Source organism: Amblyomma mixtum, chromosome 3 (genome assembly GCF_055824585.1).
Source record: "Amblyomma mixtum isolate Tamu chromosome 3, ASM5582458v1, whole genome shotgun sequence".
Lineage (NCBI taxonomy): Eukaryota > Metazoa > Arthropoda > Arachnida > Ixodida > Ixodidae > Amblyomma > Amblyomma mixtum.
In genome coordinates this window covers 405,164,823-405,184,085 of record NC_143014.1, presented here as the reverse complement: position 1 = coordinate 405,184,085, position 19,263 = coordinate 405,164,823, and the positions used below count along the sequence as shown (strand labels likewise).

Here is a 19,263-nt window from a genome sequence, read left to right as displayed (position 1 = left end):
TTATAAATTTTTTAGTTGTCGTAGGCAAATACCACGTAGGGAACAATGTATTCTAGTGTCTAACGCATCACTTGAAAGAAGAAATGTAATTAATATTAGGTTTCTATGGTACTTTAACTACCAAGGGGCCTGAATCCAAGCCATTGAATGCCAAGGCTATGAGATATGTGCGATAGGCAGCAGAATACCATTCATTTTCTTTCTATGTCATATGTAATGCGTCAGGCATGGCAGGGTACATCTCACCAGAGTTGAGAATAGCACAAACAGGTGTTGTTGTGTACATATTATGACACAGTAGTTTCACATTCTTGCAAATCATAATGTTGAAATGTTTCAAGCGAGTTGGGCTAGGTTTTAAAGAGTGGAAAATTGACATGAAGTTTGATATTCGAATGTTTTCTGAACTTTTAAGTGTAAGAGAAGATGATGAAAGGAGGAAGAGTACGTTGCTGGTGTTACTATCAGGCATAGGATTATTGCACTGACTCATTATAATGTTTGGCGCCGGAATCATGAAAAAGAAGTTCTGTCCTTCACATACCTGAGGACATGCAATAGCATGTAACAAGCCTTTGACTGTGCAGTGTTGGTTTGAGAACCAGTGACAGCACAACCCTTGCAACAGTCTCTGTTTAGCAGCCAACAAAATTCGAGGGTGCGATCATTAAGCGAGTGCGAGTGCATTATGCGAGTAAATGAAATGAAGTCACTTATTCCTTGCATCTTCTTTTGTGCGCTCCTCAGCACTAAGAATCATCGCACTTGGCACTCAGAGGTGCTGTCTCTAGCGACGAGTTTCTCACAGCATCGCTGCTATTCTATGTGATGTGCTGTACCAGTCACCTTAACCACATGCTGATGGATTGGAGCCTGTGTTTTTCAACCTCTGCAGCATTTACAATTTTACGCGACAGCGTATACAGCTCGTTTGGTCGAAAAGCCTTCGGTGTCATAGTAGTGTCAGCACCGCGCTTCGGAAAAAATCGTATCATGCCAACCGTTTGCCACAGAATGTTCCAGATGGTGTAATACGATTCAGTGTTTCATGCCACATAAGCATACTAGTTAAGTTAGAGCCTAGCTTGCGGCAGGGATTCGAACCGTCGACCTATAATTGGGGGAACCGGTGACCTTTAATTGGGGACTGCGTATCATGCACAGTTCAGGTGTCCACCATGATAAGTGAGTCTGTTATTGAGTCATTTCCTTTCCTCAAAAAATCAGTTTTCGATTTGTCTAACGGGCGACAGCATTCCGTGGACTCCCTGGCAGCGCTGCAAGACGTTGTCGCGTTCCACTCTTGAAGGTGTAGCTTAAGCATCCTCCAAATTTTTCTTAATTTTTGGGTTGTTCCCAAAGTTTTCTTCCCCGAACCAACATTACCCATCATGTGAGCAAATACGGTATATAACTGTTGCATCTCATGATTACTCACCTGTAAGGGTCAGTTGTGGAGACTGACAAAAATGCTTGAAGCTGAAAACAGTCCAGCAAACAATGGAAAAGAAAATGTTATGCAGCAAGGGGCAGGAAATTATTTTTGCAGAGAAGAAATGCAAGTTGAAAATGGTTTAGCTGAAATTATGATGACAAAATGAACTTCTTGTAATGTCATTACATGTCAGGGCATGTATTCCACACGACAGGTAGAAAACTGGCTCAGAAAATTGGGTAGAGCGGTGAGGTTAGGAAATTTACTTAGGTAGTGTGGCTGGTGCTCGGACAAGACAGGAGTTTTTGGAGGTCAACTGAAGAGGGCTGTGTCCAGAAGTCGATTTCACTGGACTATGGTGTACAGGTTGAGTGCCTGTGCCAACTGGCAGGGGGAGTGCAAGCATTTTTTCCACGGCATGGCGGTGGCGCCGCGAGTGAAAAGACTGTTCACTTCCTCTGCTGTGCCCATATGAAGCTGATGCACTTGACCCCAGTTGACTAATCAGGGAATTTTGATATGGAGAAACTAGAAACTGCACGACGATAGCCTAAATGCTATTGCATTAAAAAAATTTGCACCATACTCATCTCTTGGATCCGAATATAACGTGATGTGCATTCTGAACCGTTATTTGATCTGTCACGGACTACTGCAGATTCTTTGTTCTCGATCAGTCTTCCCGTAGCCGTAGCCTTTTTGGTTTTCAATGAACGATTTATTAATCATCATCACCAGTTCTGGGAATTTAAGTTTTCTTCACAGAAAGTTAGTTGTCTTACCTATGCCTCCCCATAGTAATCAAGCAAGTGATGGTGTCTTTGAGCAATGTATCGCCAAGCTGTTGAAAGAATCGGGTGGGAATAGGAGGTATCCCATGCTCACACAGCTGGCAGTGCCCACGTCCACAGGAGAATGAGCTTTGGCTGCCACCAAAAAAAAAATTAAACACTAGCACTCAGCCCATATTGGTTGCTCTACATAGCCAACTACTTGCAAAAATGCAAAAGTATTACCCTCAATGACAAATATGTTGTACCATTTGATGAACTGTTCCTCGAAGTGGCATTCACACGGAGTGCAGTACCTTCTCAGCCGATGGAGAGCAAATTTGCATCTCCTAAACAATTCTGAATGCAGTAGCACCAAAGCAGTGGAAGTCTGGGTATCTTTCTTGCCAATTTCAGGCTGGCCTTACAAGTTCTGGTCCTCATTTTTACTGTAAAGCCCGGGGCTTGTTGCAAATTGCGCTGTGTGAGAACTGGCTGAAACAGACAAAAATAATGTAACTTATACCTTTATTGTTTCATTGCCAGATAGTCCATATGCCTATATTTTAGCCATTGTTTCTAGTAATAGTAAACACAATAAGTAACGTTGTGAGCCAAAATCAAGGTTAGCAAAAGGTCAGATCTAATTGTGACGAGTAGCAGATGACCCTTACATGAGCACTGGAGCTTTACTGGGCAGAGAGCAGCAGTGCCATTTTTGCCGTCACGAAGTGGAGACAAGTGGAGTTGCACTTTCTGCTTTGCCTGTTGGCACTCCTACTCATCTGGCCACCATACTTGGTCTGTGGTGGTGGCGATGATGGTGCTTATTCTTGTGATGAGAACAACTCTAAATAGTGTGCTCTAACTTGGGGAATGCAACACTTCATGGGTGGACAGCCCTTGGCTGAGTGTTAATGCTCTCTGTGTGCTGCAGGTTCACGCATGGTGCAGTGGTCTTTGCTCTGCACCACCTGTACGGAGGCACGGCCAGCCCTCCCCGGGAGGTGCATGTCTCAGAGCTGGCCCTCCTGGCTGAAGTGCTCGGGGTGGACAGCTTGCGCCGAGTGGTGCTCTCCCATGTGCGCACTTACTACTGCCACTTCTTCCACAAGGTGTGTGCGTGCATGGGACCTGGCTGCCCAGCCTGTGTTTTCCGCTCCCTTGTTGCAGATAGCTGTGGGAGTAGTTCAAATCAAATGAAATGCTTATTTTCCTTGTAATAATATTCTGTCTACGGAGATAGTTCGAAAGAAAAAACTGGTAATGGTGCAAGAAATGAGGACACGGAAGGCACACAAAAGACAGGACTGACGCCATCCTGTACTGTCTTTAGATAGTTTCTTGTGAGCTTTGTGCAAGGAGCAAGGCAGGACAAGATTAAAAAGCTAGGTCTGACTGTCACCAGTTTGCTGTCGCAGATAAGCAGTCATGAGTTTTTGTAGCTTACATACCAGTCTTCACTGCCACCTGTAATAATTTGTAACTCAAGTTATCTGTGCACTTGCGGATCACTCTAGCTGTGTACTGATTGCATGGTATAAATAACAGCATTTCACACTGCACCGACGCATAATTTGACATAATGTAGCGGGCACACACTTAATGCGCCATTACTCAAGCCTGTGTTGTGGCAGTGAAATCTTAAGCAGTTGCTAGCATGTATTAGGCATGATGTTTAGTGTGGCAGCTTGTACGATTTGTTTCTGAAACATAAATCGTACCACTTGCTCAATGGTATAGACCATAGAAACCACATAAGTGTGCATGCCCATGTGTTTTGACATAGTGATTGTGCACTGTTTGTGGCCAAAATGTGGCCCAACTTTTTTCATGGCTGCCACATACAACTTTATTTGTGCAGATGCAGAGTCTCGGGTACTTTCTGCATGCATAATGAAAGGTTTTTTTTTTTTTGGTGGGGGGGGGGGGGGTTGATGGGGTTTGGTGGGGGGGGTGCCAAGGAGAGAGCAGTGTTTATGGAGCATGTACAGTCAGGCCAGAATGAAACATGAACAGCGCCTTTGAACGAAACAAAAGGATATATTGAGTACTTTAAGCTGCAGCGTACAACTTGCCTTATTCACGTTTCTGGGTATAGGATCTACCGAAGTACATATTAAAACTGGTTGTATAAAGCAACATCTCGCTGCAAACTAGAAAAGTGCGGCATATGAGTGTTCGCGTTCCAATCTGACCGTACCGTCCTATGGCATTCTTACTGGGGGTAAGAGTGCTGTCTGACGGTATGTGAAGCGGGATTTTCTGTGCTGTCTGGCTGACACTTCTCAAGTGCAGCCCATGTCTATTTCGGTGATCACCTGGGCTAATTTGTTGGCACATCTGTCTTCTGCCATACCACAGTGTAGCTCTCGACAAAACATATCTGTTGAAGTCCATAGGGCACGCTTGCATGATCTTTGCTTGCATATTGTCATTACTGTCGCTGAACAACTCATCAGTTGGAAGTTTAAGGGAGAAGTGGTCTTTAATCCTTTTTTCTCTCAATTAGCCAGCTAATGGTAAAAATTTTATGGCATTCATAACTTGTTTGTTCCTTGGATACAGTGCTGAATGCTTGCAAAATATGAATTTAGCATTTTGTTTAGGTTGGAAATATTTGTACACTTTTATTACTTACTTTCAGTATGGAAAAAAAATTTAAAGGCTGAGGCTTCCGAAACGCACAAAATCGGAAGTTTTACAAATATGATAGGAATCAACTGGTTTTCAATTCTTGTTTGATTGCAGCTGTGTTTGTGGAACATTTTTTCTAGTTGGATAATTTCAAGTTTCTTGTTTTTTTTCCCACTGTGAGTTCTGTCCTTAAAATTGGAGCCTGAAAGTTTGCTGTCACACCACATATAGGGCATTTTAGCTCGCCGTTACACGTTCTTCGTGGGTACTGCCAGTTTTTTGTGATGCTGCTGTCTGAGCATCCAATTAAATCTGTTTCTCATGGAGTGCACTTGTTGCTGATGTTAGTGCCTTCGGTTAATATTTTTTTAGATAGATATGCTTCTATTCAGGCAACAAGGTCTAGGATACGAGGGCAAAAGGCAGATGTGCTCTGCCTGACGGGGCCCGTGCACCCGAAACACTTCATAATGCTCAGCCCTGAATGTGTTTTATTTTGTGTTTTCATGCCTTTTTGACTGCATGTCACATTGTGAGCCAGAAAGTGTGGTTATTAAACGTTGTCTCTTTGCTCATGCTCCTTTCAACTTTCAAGATAGTATTGTAATGCAAGCAGTGGGCTAGCTGAAATCTATGCACAGGCTTTGCTGCAATTCCTCATGTCCCAATCGTGCTGATGGACAGCACATGAATGGTTGCCTCCAGCAGCTCACTTTTTTTTTTTTTTTTTTTCACATCACAAAAGGCGCATCGTCAGTTTTCTTGGCACAGAGGTAGTTTATGCTCGCTTTTCTCAAAATCTGTTGCATTTTCAGCGGAATTTTCAGTTTCTGCGTTTTTTATCCATTTGGTGTCTAAAACGTGGATTCACGCGCTTGCTTCTGCCACCCTGAAATTTAGTGCCTAAAGGTGCAGTCTCTAGTAATGACAGTCAGACTGTATGCTGTTTTGTTTTTCTCTCTCTATCTCTCTCGTTGAGAGCCTCAATTAACTCCCATGCCTCTGTCCCTTGCTCTCCCTGTGGCAGCCATGCAGCCAGTGCATAGCTGGTGTGGCCGAGTGCCTGCAGATGGCACCTTGCTGCAGTGGGCTGCGGGAGCTGCAAGCCCGGGCGGTTCAGTGGGCGGGACGCCACTACGTTCGGGTGTGGCCTCACCGGGCCTTTGCCACCGTTCCCGAGCACTGGCAGCAGCAGTGCTACGCAGCCACCCTCCAGGCACTGGTGGGTTGCTGCTGCTTGGGCCCCAGTGCACGGTAGTGGCAGATTTGGGTGTTTCTGCTTTGGCAGAGCAGATTCTTCCTTTCCTTCAGGAGTCCACTGTAGAATGCAGCTTGTCTGGATACCAAGTGCAAGATACTGGAACAGCGTGAACATAAAACACATGCATGACGACTCGAGCGTTGAGCTCCCATTCAGTGAAAGCAGTTTGTCTGATATTGTTAGACCTAAATGGAAGAGAGCTTCAGGTATTTTTAAGTTATTGTTTGTACACTTGTGATTATGTTTGTGGATTTAATTTGTTCCATTCCAGAAGAGTACACCTTGATGGCAATTAAGGGGGGACACTGGTCTTGAAAAGAAAATTCTATTAATTTAGTCATAGTTATGAAATTTTCAGGGCACATGTATTTTTGTGCACTGATTCTAGATATGACATTTAATTTCATGTAAAACAATTCCTTGAGCACTTATGCACTTTTTGTGCAAGTATTTTGCAGAGAGTTTTGAAGAAAATTTGCTGCAGGAAACTCGCTGAAATATATGCCATTGGGTTCTCTTGACACCAAGGAATACAATAAGGGTAAAATTATCATCCTGGCTCTCATAGAACTTGAGTAATAGGGTACTGAAGCTGCCACTTCATAAACAGGAATACACACTTTCCTTCTCATTTCTGAAGCGACAACTTCAAAACTCTAACTCAAGTTCTATGATAGGCAGGAAGACAATTTCACCCTTATTGTATTCCTTGGTGTCAAGAGAACCCAATGGCAGACATTTCAGCGAGTTTCCCGCAGCAAATTTTCTTCAAAACTCTCCGCAAAATACTAGCATAAAAAGTGCATAATTGCTCAAGGAAATGTTTTACATGAAATTAAATGACACATTTAGAATCAGCACACAAAAATACATATTCCCTGAAGATTTCGTAACTGTGACTTCATTAATAAAATTTTTTTTTTTCAAGACCAGTGTCCCCCCTTAATCCTTTAGACAATTTATATTGTGTTAATAATTAAATACACTCCAGCCCATTTATAACACTTATAATGGACACAGTTGTAACGAACACTCGCTTATTACGAACAAGGGCAGTGCTACCGTCAAAATATGCATTAGAGCAATGGCATTGCATCTCAGATACAATGAACACCTGTGGCTGCACAGCTCGGTTACAGCGAATGATTAGGCGGTGTAAACTCTGCTGGCAGTCGAAAAACAGCACTTCTTGCAGGAGCGGAGAGTGACGAGCATTCTAATCGCTACGTCACTCTCTCCCTGCCACCGTGACCTCCGCAATCAGCTCCGGCAGCGCTCCTCTGCCTATGAAAATAATGCGCCAACACAAAAAAGCGTGAACAGTAAAATCATCAGCAGATGAGAAATACAGAACATATGAAATGCCGACAAAACATTTTATCGGATGCGGCCGGCAAAATCTCACGCCTTGAAAGGAGACACTTAGCGCCGGTGGAAAGTGGAGCAAGCTTCGCATTAGCGGCTTTCTGTGAAGGAGCATGCAAGGCAGCGACCGGTGCTCGCCATTTGTCATTGGGAAAACTTGCAAGGCGCAGTGCTTTGGAAGCTACATTCTCATACGCTACATGCATAACAGAAAAATCTGAATGGTGCATGACTTTTTTTTTTTTGAATAGTGTCACTAGGCATAAGTTTAGAGGAGGCATGAGGATGACAGGCAACTTGCGTGCAAGTGGCTTGTTGAGTTTTATGATGACATTTCGAAAAAAAGAATGGTCCTTCTCGTGCTCGACAACTATGTGGCACACCACGCTCTTCTGCCGCCAAAAGCGACGAGCAATACCAGCCACTTGACAAAGGCATAATTCACGTGCTGAAGGTGTTGTGTCCGGCGGTGCATCACCAGTACATACTGATGATAGCAGTCGACCGACCAGATGCTGTCTCAATGGTTAATGCACTTGGCTGCTGAGCCTGAGGATGCTGGTACAACACCAGCTTCGGTGGTGGCTTTTCGATGGAGGTGGAATGCAAGGCGCCCGTGTATTGTGCAATGTCATTGCATGTTAAAGAACTTTAGGTGGTTAAAACTCCCCTGGACCTCTTCATTACTCTTTCTCCTAGCCCACGTGCAGCTTTGGGACATTAAACCCTAAATACCACCAATCAATTGTTTAATTCGGGCGTTCTTTTTAGCCCTCTGCTTTGCTTTTAAACGCTGAGTTTGGCAGACTAACTCAAGTCTTGCTCTGGTTCATTTCTGCTAATTGATAAGCCAACAGTGAAGTAGAAAGCTTAAATTTTATTTTTTTCTCCTCCTTTTCAAGTGAGAGCTGACAGCTTCATGAAGACTTGTAGGTAGTATTTGTTTGACATAGCCAGCCCATGTGGTTAGTAATACATGCTGCAGAGTCAGTTCCTTTAAACAATTAATTTCTCAGAAAGCATTTGCTTCTGTTGTGACTGTCATGAAATTTCATGCCATTGCTTGTTTATTCTTCACTTTTTTTTTTCTTTTTCAAAGTTGTTGCTTCATATTGTTGCCAGATTTTCTTTATCTTGTTGGCTTGTTGCATTCTTTCTTGTACCAGTTGTTGAATTTTTTTTTTGTTTAGATAAGAGAAAAAATGCCTACTTGCTGCATTGGACAGAATAGGCGTGCACTTACTGTTGTTGTGGACCCTGTGATGACTTGGGCTGGCCGTTGTTTCTCCATGTGCAGACAGCAGAGACGGCCATTGACATGGCTCTGAATTGTGAGCGCCTCTCTGTGACCCTGCCCCGGGTGCGATGGGCAGAGTCGGCACTCTCTCTGGCCAACCGCCTGCTGCAGGACTGCGTTGGCCTCATGTCTCGGGAGTTTGACCAGGTGCTTCAGAGCAAGGGCTTCCTCGACCTCGGAAAGGTGCGGGCATCACTGGCTGCCCCTTGCAGTTGTTCATCCATATTAGAATAGCACAAGTTAGCTGGGCACAGAAGCTGTGCCACCTGCTGGCATGGGGCAGAAAATGGCTGCTGTTGGTGGTATAGCTGTCAAGTGAGGGGCATGTGAATTTGTGTGCGTGCAGTGTTCGCGTTCTTCATTGAAATCTGCACCTTTTGTAGTCTTCTATCTGAGATTTGTCTAGTTTTATCTGTGATTGGCACCCTTTCATTGTAACCTTGCAAAATAAAGAGCAGGCAAAAACAAACATGTGAGTCAAGAGAGGTGGAAGGAAGGACAGGGCTGATGTGGAAATGCCAGCGTGAGGAATAACACAAGTACACACACAAGTAGGGGTGTGCGAAGAGTGGTTTTTTGGTTCGAAGCGAATTCAAAGTGAATAGGATTTTCTTTGAATAATTTCGAAGCGAATAGTTCGAATAGTACTTCTGGCACTAAAAAGAGGCTGAATGACAGCGCGCATTTCTAAACCCATTTATTTTTCCAACACACAAAGCTATTACATATTGCACTGAGGCTTTATTTAAAGCCACTCTTCAAAATTTTAAGGAAGCACCTAAAGTGAGTGAAGAACAATTTTTAGTTGCTTAGTTAATCAAAAGTTAAACACATAAAAATACCACCTGCTTTCTAATGAGAAATTAGAGATAAAATACGAAAAATGAGAGTATAACAGAACGGTGCCATTAGTACAGCCAGTAGTTGAAACCACAGGAGTAACTGCACTACACTGCAGCAAGAGCACTAAGAACAATTATAAAAAAAAAAAAACATTCTGCACTTCCGGGTGACAGCTGCCATTAACAGCCCAGCATGCTCCAATCTTAATGTTCTTGTTCAAGGACACAAGCTGGTCTACGTGACGGGTGAGCAGGCTCTCTCTCTGACAGCGCACGATGTTTCCTGCAGCTGAAAACAGCCTTTCGCTGGTAGTCTGCGTTGCTGGGCTTGAGAGGCATTTGCGTGCAAGTGGTGCTATGGGTGGGTACAGGTGGCTGCCGTTGGTCCTCCACCATGCCAAAGGGTCTTCACACTGCGGAAGAAGGGGGTTTTTCCAGTACTCTGCGACTTCATTCTTCACTGTATGGCGTGGTCGGCAGCTCTCATCGGAACTAAATTTGCTGAAGGCACACCACACAAAGTCACCCAAAGGTCTTGGAGATGCGCAGCCTCTGCCTGGCAGTTCAGCATGCTGATGCACTAGCACCGTCTCTTCTGCTGCCTCCACAAGGAGACCAAGCGCCCATTTCTTTTCAGCTTCGACAGTGTAGCGTGCATCTTTGTACCTAGGGTCAGCCAGCATGGCCAATGCTGGAAGCTGAGACATCTTGATGTCCGGAAATCTAGACTTGGTGCTCTTTAGTAGGCTGGATGCAATTCATGCTGCATCATAATCATTCAAATGCTGTGCAAGAACGATGCTTGAGCATTCAGGCAGCAGGATAACTTGAGACTCTAGTTTGGTAGCTGTCCCCAGACAGTTCACTTGTGGCCTGATCAAGCAGTTGCAAGACCTTTACTGATGCTGTTAGTGGCTTCCACTCTTGTGTGTGAGATTTCCAACCTCATCAAATTCTGAGAGTTCCACAGTAATAGGGGTGCGAAGTCTGGCCATCATGGCATGTTCGCTGTTCCAACATGTCTGCACGTCCTGCACTACTTCAAGACAATCCAAAAGCATGCTTTTCTGAATTTCATTAAGGCGTGCTTGAGCCATGGCACTTCGCTTATACCGACCTACTGTTGCCCTTGCTTTTGCACAAAGCTGCGCAAGCCCTGCCACATTTTTTTGGACATCACTGATGCACAACTGAAGCGTGTGGCCAAAGCACAGCACACCCTGCCATGACTATCGCGCAACCGCCAAAACAAAATTTCTCTCGTTGTCAGTGACTACAAAGGTTGACACCATTCCTTCAGACAAAAGTTCATACTCCACTATTACAGTTCCGATGAACTTTGCCAAGCTCTCAGCGCTGTAAGCGTCCACCATTTTAGTGCAGGCCAGTATATGTACATGTTGCACAAACGCCTTATTCATCACATGGCAAGTGAAACTTGCATAGCGGTCATTCACTTGCAATGTCCAACTATGCATAGTGATCGAGAAGGACTCCACTCCGCTTCCAAAGACCTCTGTAAGCTTCGTTCGCACCTCTTCTTTTTTTGATGATGACCCCCGAGAAAGTTGTTTGTGACGGCACTGTGTAATTGGGCATGGCGAGTTTCATCATGTCAAGAAAGCCAGGCTCCTCAGTGATGGAGTGCAGGTGCATACCGTGTGTAGTGAATCAGCCGACCGTCTTTGTCATCTCTTGCGCTTTCGGTACTGCCACCTTCATTTTTCAGCTACTGACGGTTGTTGAACACTCGGCCAGCTCGCCTTTGTCAAGGTGGCAGTGCATTTGCATGCTTGACAGTCGTCCTAGTAGGCCCTTAAGAAATTCGGGTGCCTTTTCAAATGCGTTTAGAATGTTGTCGTCGTCCCTGTTGGTGTCTTCAAAACGGCCTTGCATTTCAAGCAGCGAGCCTCATTGCCGGGGGCAGCTTTCATGAAGTAGCTCCATATTGAATTGCCTTTCATAGACGCATTGACCATGGTGCCAACGATTGAACCAGTGGTCGAATGGGTCAAATGTCGAACACTGAGCCAGGCAGTCACATTTGGTGCACTGACTTGCCACGTGCCTCTGCAGTAAATATGCTGTGGAGTTCCATCAGACTGAACTAGCGATCCGATGAAGGTGGCCAAGTGATGCCCGCGTTCGAATACCTATGGTGTCCTAGCTCGTCGATAATGGCACCACCAGCCAGAATATATAAAGGCTTCGCTGGCAGTAAATTGTGGTTTCTTGGTTTGAAGCTTAGACGATTGTCTGCTGTGTTCTTCCTTCAGTGTGTCTGCCTCGACACGGTGGCAGCGACGTGACTTATGGCAGCAACTAACTTAGTGCGGAGGCTCGAAGACGGCCACGCAGGATCTTCTGCAATAGCGCGTGGACCTCTTTTTTTCTTTAGTTTGTAGCTGGGTTTGCAGTCCGACCTGGCTGTGATTTGCATATTGACTGACCCCTGAGCATTGAAAGCATGATAAAAAAAAAGCCATCTATGCGGCAATACTCAAAACCAAAACCACATAAAGCAAGTGGGCAAGCGTCCCGGAAACACTATTCGCACGAGACGAATACTTCGAATACTGAAAATTTGGTTTGAAGCGAATATCGAATACTGTGCTATTCGATTGAATCTTCAAAATTGTCGAATATTTGTACACTCCTACACACAAGTATGCAGAGTGATGTGGCCATGGTGGGCCATATGTCACTGTGTGCTCTGCCGGACACACAACTGGAGGAGGAAAAGGAAAAAAGATGAACACTATTGTAGCTTAAAGTATTATGTGCTTTCAGATGATCTTTTTGGAAGGGCTTTCTCTGGATTGGCTGCGTTAGATTAGATTGCAAGTGAAAGTATTAGATTGCCACAGTATGCCACTTCTTGATCTGGCAGATGCTTTCTTAATAGCTCTTTGATGTTGCCGGCAGGGAACGCCTTCCTGACCTATAAGTTCAGGTGCCCAAAGAAGTTTTTGGAACACGGATGCCATAACAGAAGCTCAATTTAATCACTGCCTGGAGGGATGGCCTGATACTATATAGGGTTACAATCTGCAGCTACCACAGGAAAGTGAAGAGCACATCCTTTAGTTCCAGGCTGCGTGCCTAGAGAGCCAAGCAGTTGGGCATTTTTTTTGTTTTTTGTCATGTTCCGAAACAGTTTGTGGACACCTGTATATCTTGGCCCGGTGACGTAGTGATTTTTGATTTCCTTCTTGTACCTCTGAGCTGCTTCATGCCTCTCCCCTTTTGGCCAGGTTGACATGGGTCTAATACACAAGAAGACACTGACAGTGGCCCCAGACTTAAGGCAATGGTTTGTTATGCACAACTTCACAGGAAGCAAATTGCTGGCTGGAAAGACCATGTTGAAATCGGTCCTGCACTTCAGGGGGTTGGTACACAATGTACAAAGTTTACCTTCCTGTGTCTCCATACTGCACCTGCCAGATCTCCCATGTCTTCATACTGGGCCTGGCCTTCAGTATGGAAGGTAAACTTTCATGAGGCTTGTTTCTCTCTCTAGTGTTTGGAGGCAACATTGCCTGCTGTGCATCATCTGTCTCACAGCTGCAGTGGGAAAATGTGAATGGACATTGGCACTTTGAAAGCTAGGACATGTTTACTGACAGCCGGTGTGTGAAAGGTTGACACCACCTTTACTTGCAGCAGCAGCTATGCTGTTGTGGGAAAAAGTGGTTCAGCCATTGATCTGTGCTCTGACATTGGCGCCACATTGCCTCCCTTGCCCAGGGCCAGAGCTGGAACATCACTGCCCTGGAGGACACCCTGCTGGCAGCAGTGGAAGGGCTGACACCTGATGCGGCCTGTCTGTCGTGCATTGCCTTGGCACGGCTGCTGCCTGAGGACGACAGCCAGCAGGTGCAGTGGACTCAGGTTGGTGCCTTAACTCTTGGCCGGGGCCTTTGGTAATGTCTTTATAATACCATATAAAGGCTTTTTTTCAGATGGGCCAATTTTTGGGGTGCGGCCCATACACACAATGTGCGAAAAAAAAATTGTATGTAAAAACACACCATTCAGGGAATGAACAGCACTTATTATATATTCAATCATCACTCGCGTAGTCTTCAGACTCCGAGCTGGTGCTGTGCGCATGCTCATCCCACAAGAAGTTGCGCATCATGTCCGCTGTCAATGCATAGCCACTGTTCCACACTTCCATCACATAGCAGAGCAACTCTTCTTCCAGTTCGGGAAACTTGCACGGCTTGCCTCTGAAAGCGCACTTTTTGCAGCTTGTGTTCTTCAATGCGTCCTTTTGGTTGCATTATCATCGGACGCACTTCTCAGCCACGTCAAATTCCCTGCCTGCCGCGTACTTGTCGTGGCCAAGAGCAAACCCTCAGCCATGTAGATATTAAGGTGCTTGCCCATCATGCTAAAATTGCAATGTTTGGCAGCAGCACACGAAAGCCACAACTGCAGTGAACTAACACACTACCACAACTCCCGTGCCTTTGACAGCCACAGAAAGCTGGAGCTCGTGATACTGATGCCAATATGGATAGCAGGACTCGCGGCGGAAGAAAAAGTTGATGATGATGATGATGAGACGTGGCCTTGGGTGCCATCCATGGTTGGCCAGCTCCTGTGCATGTGTGTGGCCTCCGCGATCAAGTCCACCATTGCTCATAGCCGGAGCTGATCACGGAGGCCACGGCACGTGCATTGTGTGGGTCATGGAAAGTTTGGGTGCGGTCCTTACACGGGTCTTTTTTTTTTTTTCAATATTTCCTTCGTGAAAACAGTGTGTGGCCCTTACACGCGTTTCTACGGTACTGTAGTTGCAGCCGTGGCAGGCTTGCGATGTGAGCAGGTGTGTCCACGTGTAATCACGGAGAGTAAAAAAAAATGAGTAGGCAGACTTGCCAACAGACATAAGGGAAACAAAAAGTCATGAGTAATTGAGTGCATACGTTGCACCTGTGGATTTGGGGCTATGAAGTTGCGGTGGAGTAACATGATCAGTGTGTTTTGTGGTATAATGTCGTTGAGTACAGCGGTTGGTTGTGGTGCTGCCACAGTGGCTCAGTGGCTTTGACACTTGGCTGCTGATCCCAAGATTGCGGGCTGTGAAAAAAAAAAAACTGGTCACAGTTCGGTAATGTGCACACTGAGCTGCTCTACGGGGGGAATGCATACAAAGCGTTGTGTACCTACATGCTCTCGAACCTTAATGCAAGAAAAGGCGCATGAGCATACATTTTTTTTCCCTAGTGATGACGTCATAGTGATGCAATAATTTTGTTACTGCTACTCTTCTGCTAGCACTTCTACTACACTTCTACTAGCAGTTCCTGCATTTAGCTGTTGTGTGTTTCATAAGCCAGGGCTCACTGCGTTACCTCCAGTGGGGGACGCACTATGGGTAATTTATGTTGATGTCACACATTCAGGCGACTAAGTAGTAATCACCGGGCAGGTACTAACAACATAGTAAGCAAGAACCACCACGCAGGTGGTAATCAGGTTGTAAGCTTGGGGGTGTGGTGGGGGGTGTAGCCCATGATGGAAGACACACCCTACAATCCTCAGCGTGGCAACGTTTTAAGATGCAAAACCAAGTGAAACAAAACGAAGCATATCAATAAAAGCAGCTCGAACTACCACGCTGCTTTGACTTTGCCTAGCCGAGGAAATGACTGCCATTTTTAATGCGAAAGCATTTCTTGGCTCATGACGCGGTGTTCTGTGCGTCAAGTGTGTGAACAGAAAGTGCGCACTCCTAGTAGGAGAGCAACATGGGTCGCATGATCCGTATGGGTGCTTGTGGCAGGCAGAGCTACTTGCCAATGCATTGGAGCTTCGCTTAACTGCTGCACCACTGCACTGGCAGTGGCATGAGCTCTCACCGGCGTCTGTGAACGTTCAGTAGAGAATGTCTAATTCTGCATATAGTATGGGGATTGGCCCATGGAGGAGCTCTGAATGGTGTGCGGTTTGGTGGCCACTGCGAACTAAATTGCACAAACGCACCAACAGAAACAGCAGTAGTGCACATTGCTTTTGCATTTCTCCACAAGCCGCCGCGGTGGCTCAGTGGCTATGGTGCTCGGCTACTGACCCGAAAGACGTGGGTTCGATCCCGGCCGCGGCGGCTGGAATTTCTTTGGAGGAGAAATTCTAGAGGCCCGTGTACTGTGCGATGTCAGTGCACGTTAAAGAACCCCAGGTGGTCGAAATTTCCGGAGCCCTTCACTACGGCGTCTCTCATAGCCTTAGTCGCTTTGGGACGTTAAACCCCATAAACCAAACCAAACCATTTCTCCACTAAAGCAGACTTCAGTGGCCCCGGTATACTCTTTTGATTATGAGATTGAATGTTCTCAAGCAAGTCAGGGCTTTGAAGTACGCGGTATTGGAGGGCTCCGAATTAATTTAGGTCATCTGGGATTCTTTAACATCATTCACATCCCATAGCAGACGGACGTTTTTACATTTCGCTTCCATTGAAATACAATCACAGTGGCCGGGGTCGAACTGCCGACCTTGGAATCGGTGGCCGAACGTTAGTCACTGAAATGTCATGCTGGGTAGACTGATGCTGCGTTTTGCATCAACTGGTTTCTATGCATTGCCACTAACTTTTCCTCAGAAGGATTTGCAGTAGCTTTGCTCTGGTGCCAACAAAATTCTTTACTTATTTCTGATTTGCAAGATAAGTTTGTTGAATGAAAATGTGCTTTATCGCTTTTTTTTCCAAATGTTGCATTCTTCTGGGGAAGAAAACAAAGAATTGCCTTTTTCCTAGCTTTCAACATTTCTTGAGATTTGACATCTCTTCTACGAACTCATGTTTTTTGTAGTACAAAAAAACGGTCAGCTACTGCTTCCAAAAAATTGATGTAGAGAAAAAGCTAGTGCTCAAATGCATTTGGGCAGAAGACTCATTTGCTGTGTCACGAAGGCTGTGCTTGTGCCAAGATTAAACTGTCAGCACCATAACTTTTGGTTTTCTTTCGTGTGTGAATCAACGTTTTCAGGCCCAAGTGCACCTCCAGAAATAAGGTTGTGTTAGTATTTTGTGTGGTCAGAGTGCTTGTTTTAACTGCACATTTGTCAGTTCCTTGCCTTATATTCAGTTGATGCCATTATAAAGTAAAATCACTGCTTTGTATGTGTTGGGATCTTGTTGTAAAGCACTTTTATATCTTTTTTTTTCAGTTTTGCAGCGACTTTCACAAACTGACAAAGGTCAACCCTTCAGCAACCATAGCAGAAGGGATCGACAAAATTGTAAAATTAGCACATATGCAGCTGATTGCTTGTGAAGCAAGCATCATGGAATCTCTCCGAAGTGCTGGAGAAATGGCACCAGAGAGGCTGCGAACGCGACGTGAGTATTGTTACAAAGGCTTTATTGGTATATTTAATACGTACACTCTCTAGCAAATTATTTTTGCAGGGTTTCATCTTATAGGCATAGCAGTAGAGTTCATCCATGTTTAAAGGTTTGGTTCTTTCGATGTTTGCAACTCGTGTCTGGTCCTGAATGGAAAGAATTTGATGGCATGTTGCTTGGTGTACGGAACAGAAATAAACTGTTGTAATATAGCAGAGTTACATGTGTAAATAAGGAACGTTTTGCACTGTGTCAAGTACTAGACAATATCTGAAGACCCGTTGGAATGGCCTTCATGATGCAGCAGACATAAATAATATACTGTTAACCCAGCAACAATGTTCCGTTACTTGTGGGCACAGGTTACAGAGCAAATCACTTTCTAAACAGCCGTTGTCACATAATTAGGAAACTTTAGGAAGATACTAAAAAAATGCATTGAAGCGTTCCCTATAAATGTTTTGCTTTTACAGACATCCTAACAGTTGCGGTTTTGCGGATACTGTCTGCAAATGTGAAAGAAGTGAACGGGCTCTCAGCTTTGTTTGTGCGAGAGGAGGTAAGTTTCTTGATTTTGTGCTGCTATAATGCATGTGTAGAACTAATGGGCTTTACTGAAAGCATTGGTTTAAGACGTTGCTGAGCTTTACTGTGATGCAATGAACAGAGGAAGCTTAATATCAATGTAGTTACTTCAGTGAAATGGTGTAATTTTGGTTAGCAAATGTATTATAAATAAATAAAGGTAATGAAGTTGTCATCTAATAATTGTGAGTGCTGCTGGTTGGGGTCCAAAAATTAATGTTGCACATAAACCAAAATTGCATGTGTAAATGTAAGAGAAGCTTAACATTCTTTGTATTGTACTGAAAAAATGTATAACGTACAGATAACTTTACGAAGGGGGTGACTTAAGCATGGAGAGATGGGATTGAATTACAGTCGACGACCGAAAATTCGGACGCCTGATTTTTCGGACATGCTTGATTATTCGGACTTTTTCGCGGCACCGCGACATGGCCCATAGAGCCAATGTGTAAGAGCGCTTGAAATTTCGGACGCACCGCAACTGACCACTCGATTTTTCGGACCTCGTTCGCACTCGCCGCCAGTACCCAAGCCGCCATATAATGTGTACAGTGGAACCTCATTAATTCAGACTGCAGGAGATATCGAAAACTTGATCAAACAAAACGAAATTCAAGCTTAAAGGGAGCCTCTTGCGACGTTGAAATTCTGCGCGAGTCGGCACATTGCGCTCGCGTGTTTTCGAATTCGTACTGTCCTTGAATGTCTTCCGCCGCACGAACTTGAACCGTAGTCTGAGTTCACGGAACTCATCTGTGCCGAGTCTTTAGTCCCGAACACGAAACTCGAATACGATCGCGGAGGCTACGCGCACGCCGTGGACTCCGCGATCGAAGCGCGCTTCGGGCGCGCCGCCGCATCTTATCGCGCTGCCGGATCTTATCGCGGCCGCGATCTGCTCCGGCGCTGCGCCGTTCGCGGAGGCCACGCGCGCGCACCGGAGCTTTCAAGTGCCGTCTATGGATGGCGCCATGATCATTATCATCAACATTTTTCTCTGTCGCGATTTTCCGCTGTTCACATCGGCATCAGTATCGCCAGCTCCAGCCTTTCGTGGCGTGTTAGCATGCGTGTTAGCGCGTTCGTCGTGATAGTGGCTTTCGCGTGCTGCCGCCGAGCTTCACAGTTTTAGCGCGATGGGCAAGCACCTTAAGCTACACGGCTGGGAGTTAGCTCTCGAACGCGGTCGGTAAGCGTGCGGCGGGCGGGAAATTCGACGTGGCCGAGAAGTGCGTCCGATGATGGTGCAACCAAAAGAGAAACACAAGCTGCAAAAAGCGCGCTTTCCGAGTCAAGCCGTGCGAGTTTCCTGAACTGGAAGAAGAGCTGCTCTGCTATGTGATGGAATTTCGGAACAACGGCTACGCGTTGACAGCGGACATGCTGCGCGGCTTCTTTTGGCATGAGCGTGCACCAGACCGCAGCACCAGCTCAGGAGTCTAAATACTTCGCGAGTGACGATTGAACGTAGAATAAATGTCGCTCATTCCCTGGTTGGTGTGTTCTTACTTAAAAATTTTTTTTTTTCGCATATCGCGTGTATGGGCAGCACCCCGAAAATTGGCCCTCGAATCTGGAAAAAAAAAGTGCGGCCCTTATACGCGTTTATACGGTATTTCGCGCGGCGAAATATAGTCATGAGGAGCTTTAGAATGTGTGCAATACAATTGGCCGCTTTCTCCGGCATAGTGGAAATAAGTTCGCG

General features: G+C 45.4%; 1 protein-coding gene across 1 annotated transcript in view; it reads left to right on the top strand.

Annotated features, from left to right (window-relative positions):
- Window positions 1-19,000, top strand: part of LOC149357467 (uncharacterized) — a 49,502-nt gene extending 30,502 nt beyond the window's left edge. The window contains exons 7-12 of the mRNA XM_089584706.1: window positions 3,143-3,320; window positions 5,870-6,064; window positions 8,766-8,948; window positions 13,358-13,501; window positions 16,793-16,964; window positions 17,444-19,000. Of these exons, the coding sequence (XP_089440832.1) occupies window positions 3,143-3,320; window positions 5,870-6,064; window positions 8,766-8,948; window positions 13,358-13,501; window positions 16,793-16,964; window positions 17,444-17,613 (1,042 nt within the window). The 3' untranslated portion in view covers window positions 17,614-19,000. The remainder of the gene's footprint in view (window positions 1-3,142; window positions 3,321-5,869; window positions 6,065-8,765; window positions 8,949-13,357; window positions 13,502-16,792; window positions 16,965-17,443) is intronic.
- Window positions 19,001-19,263: the final 263 nt, after the last annotated feature.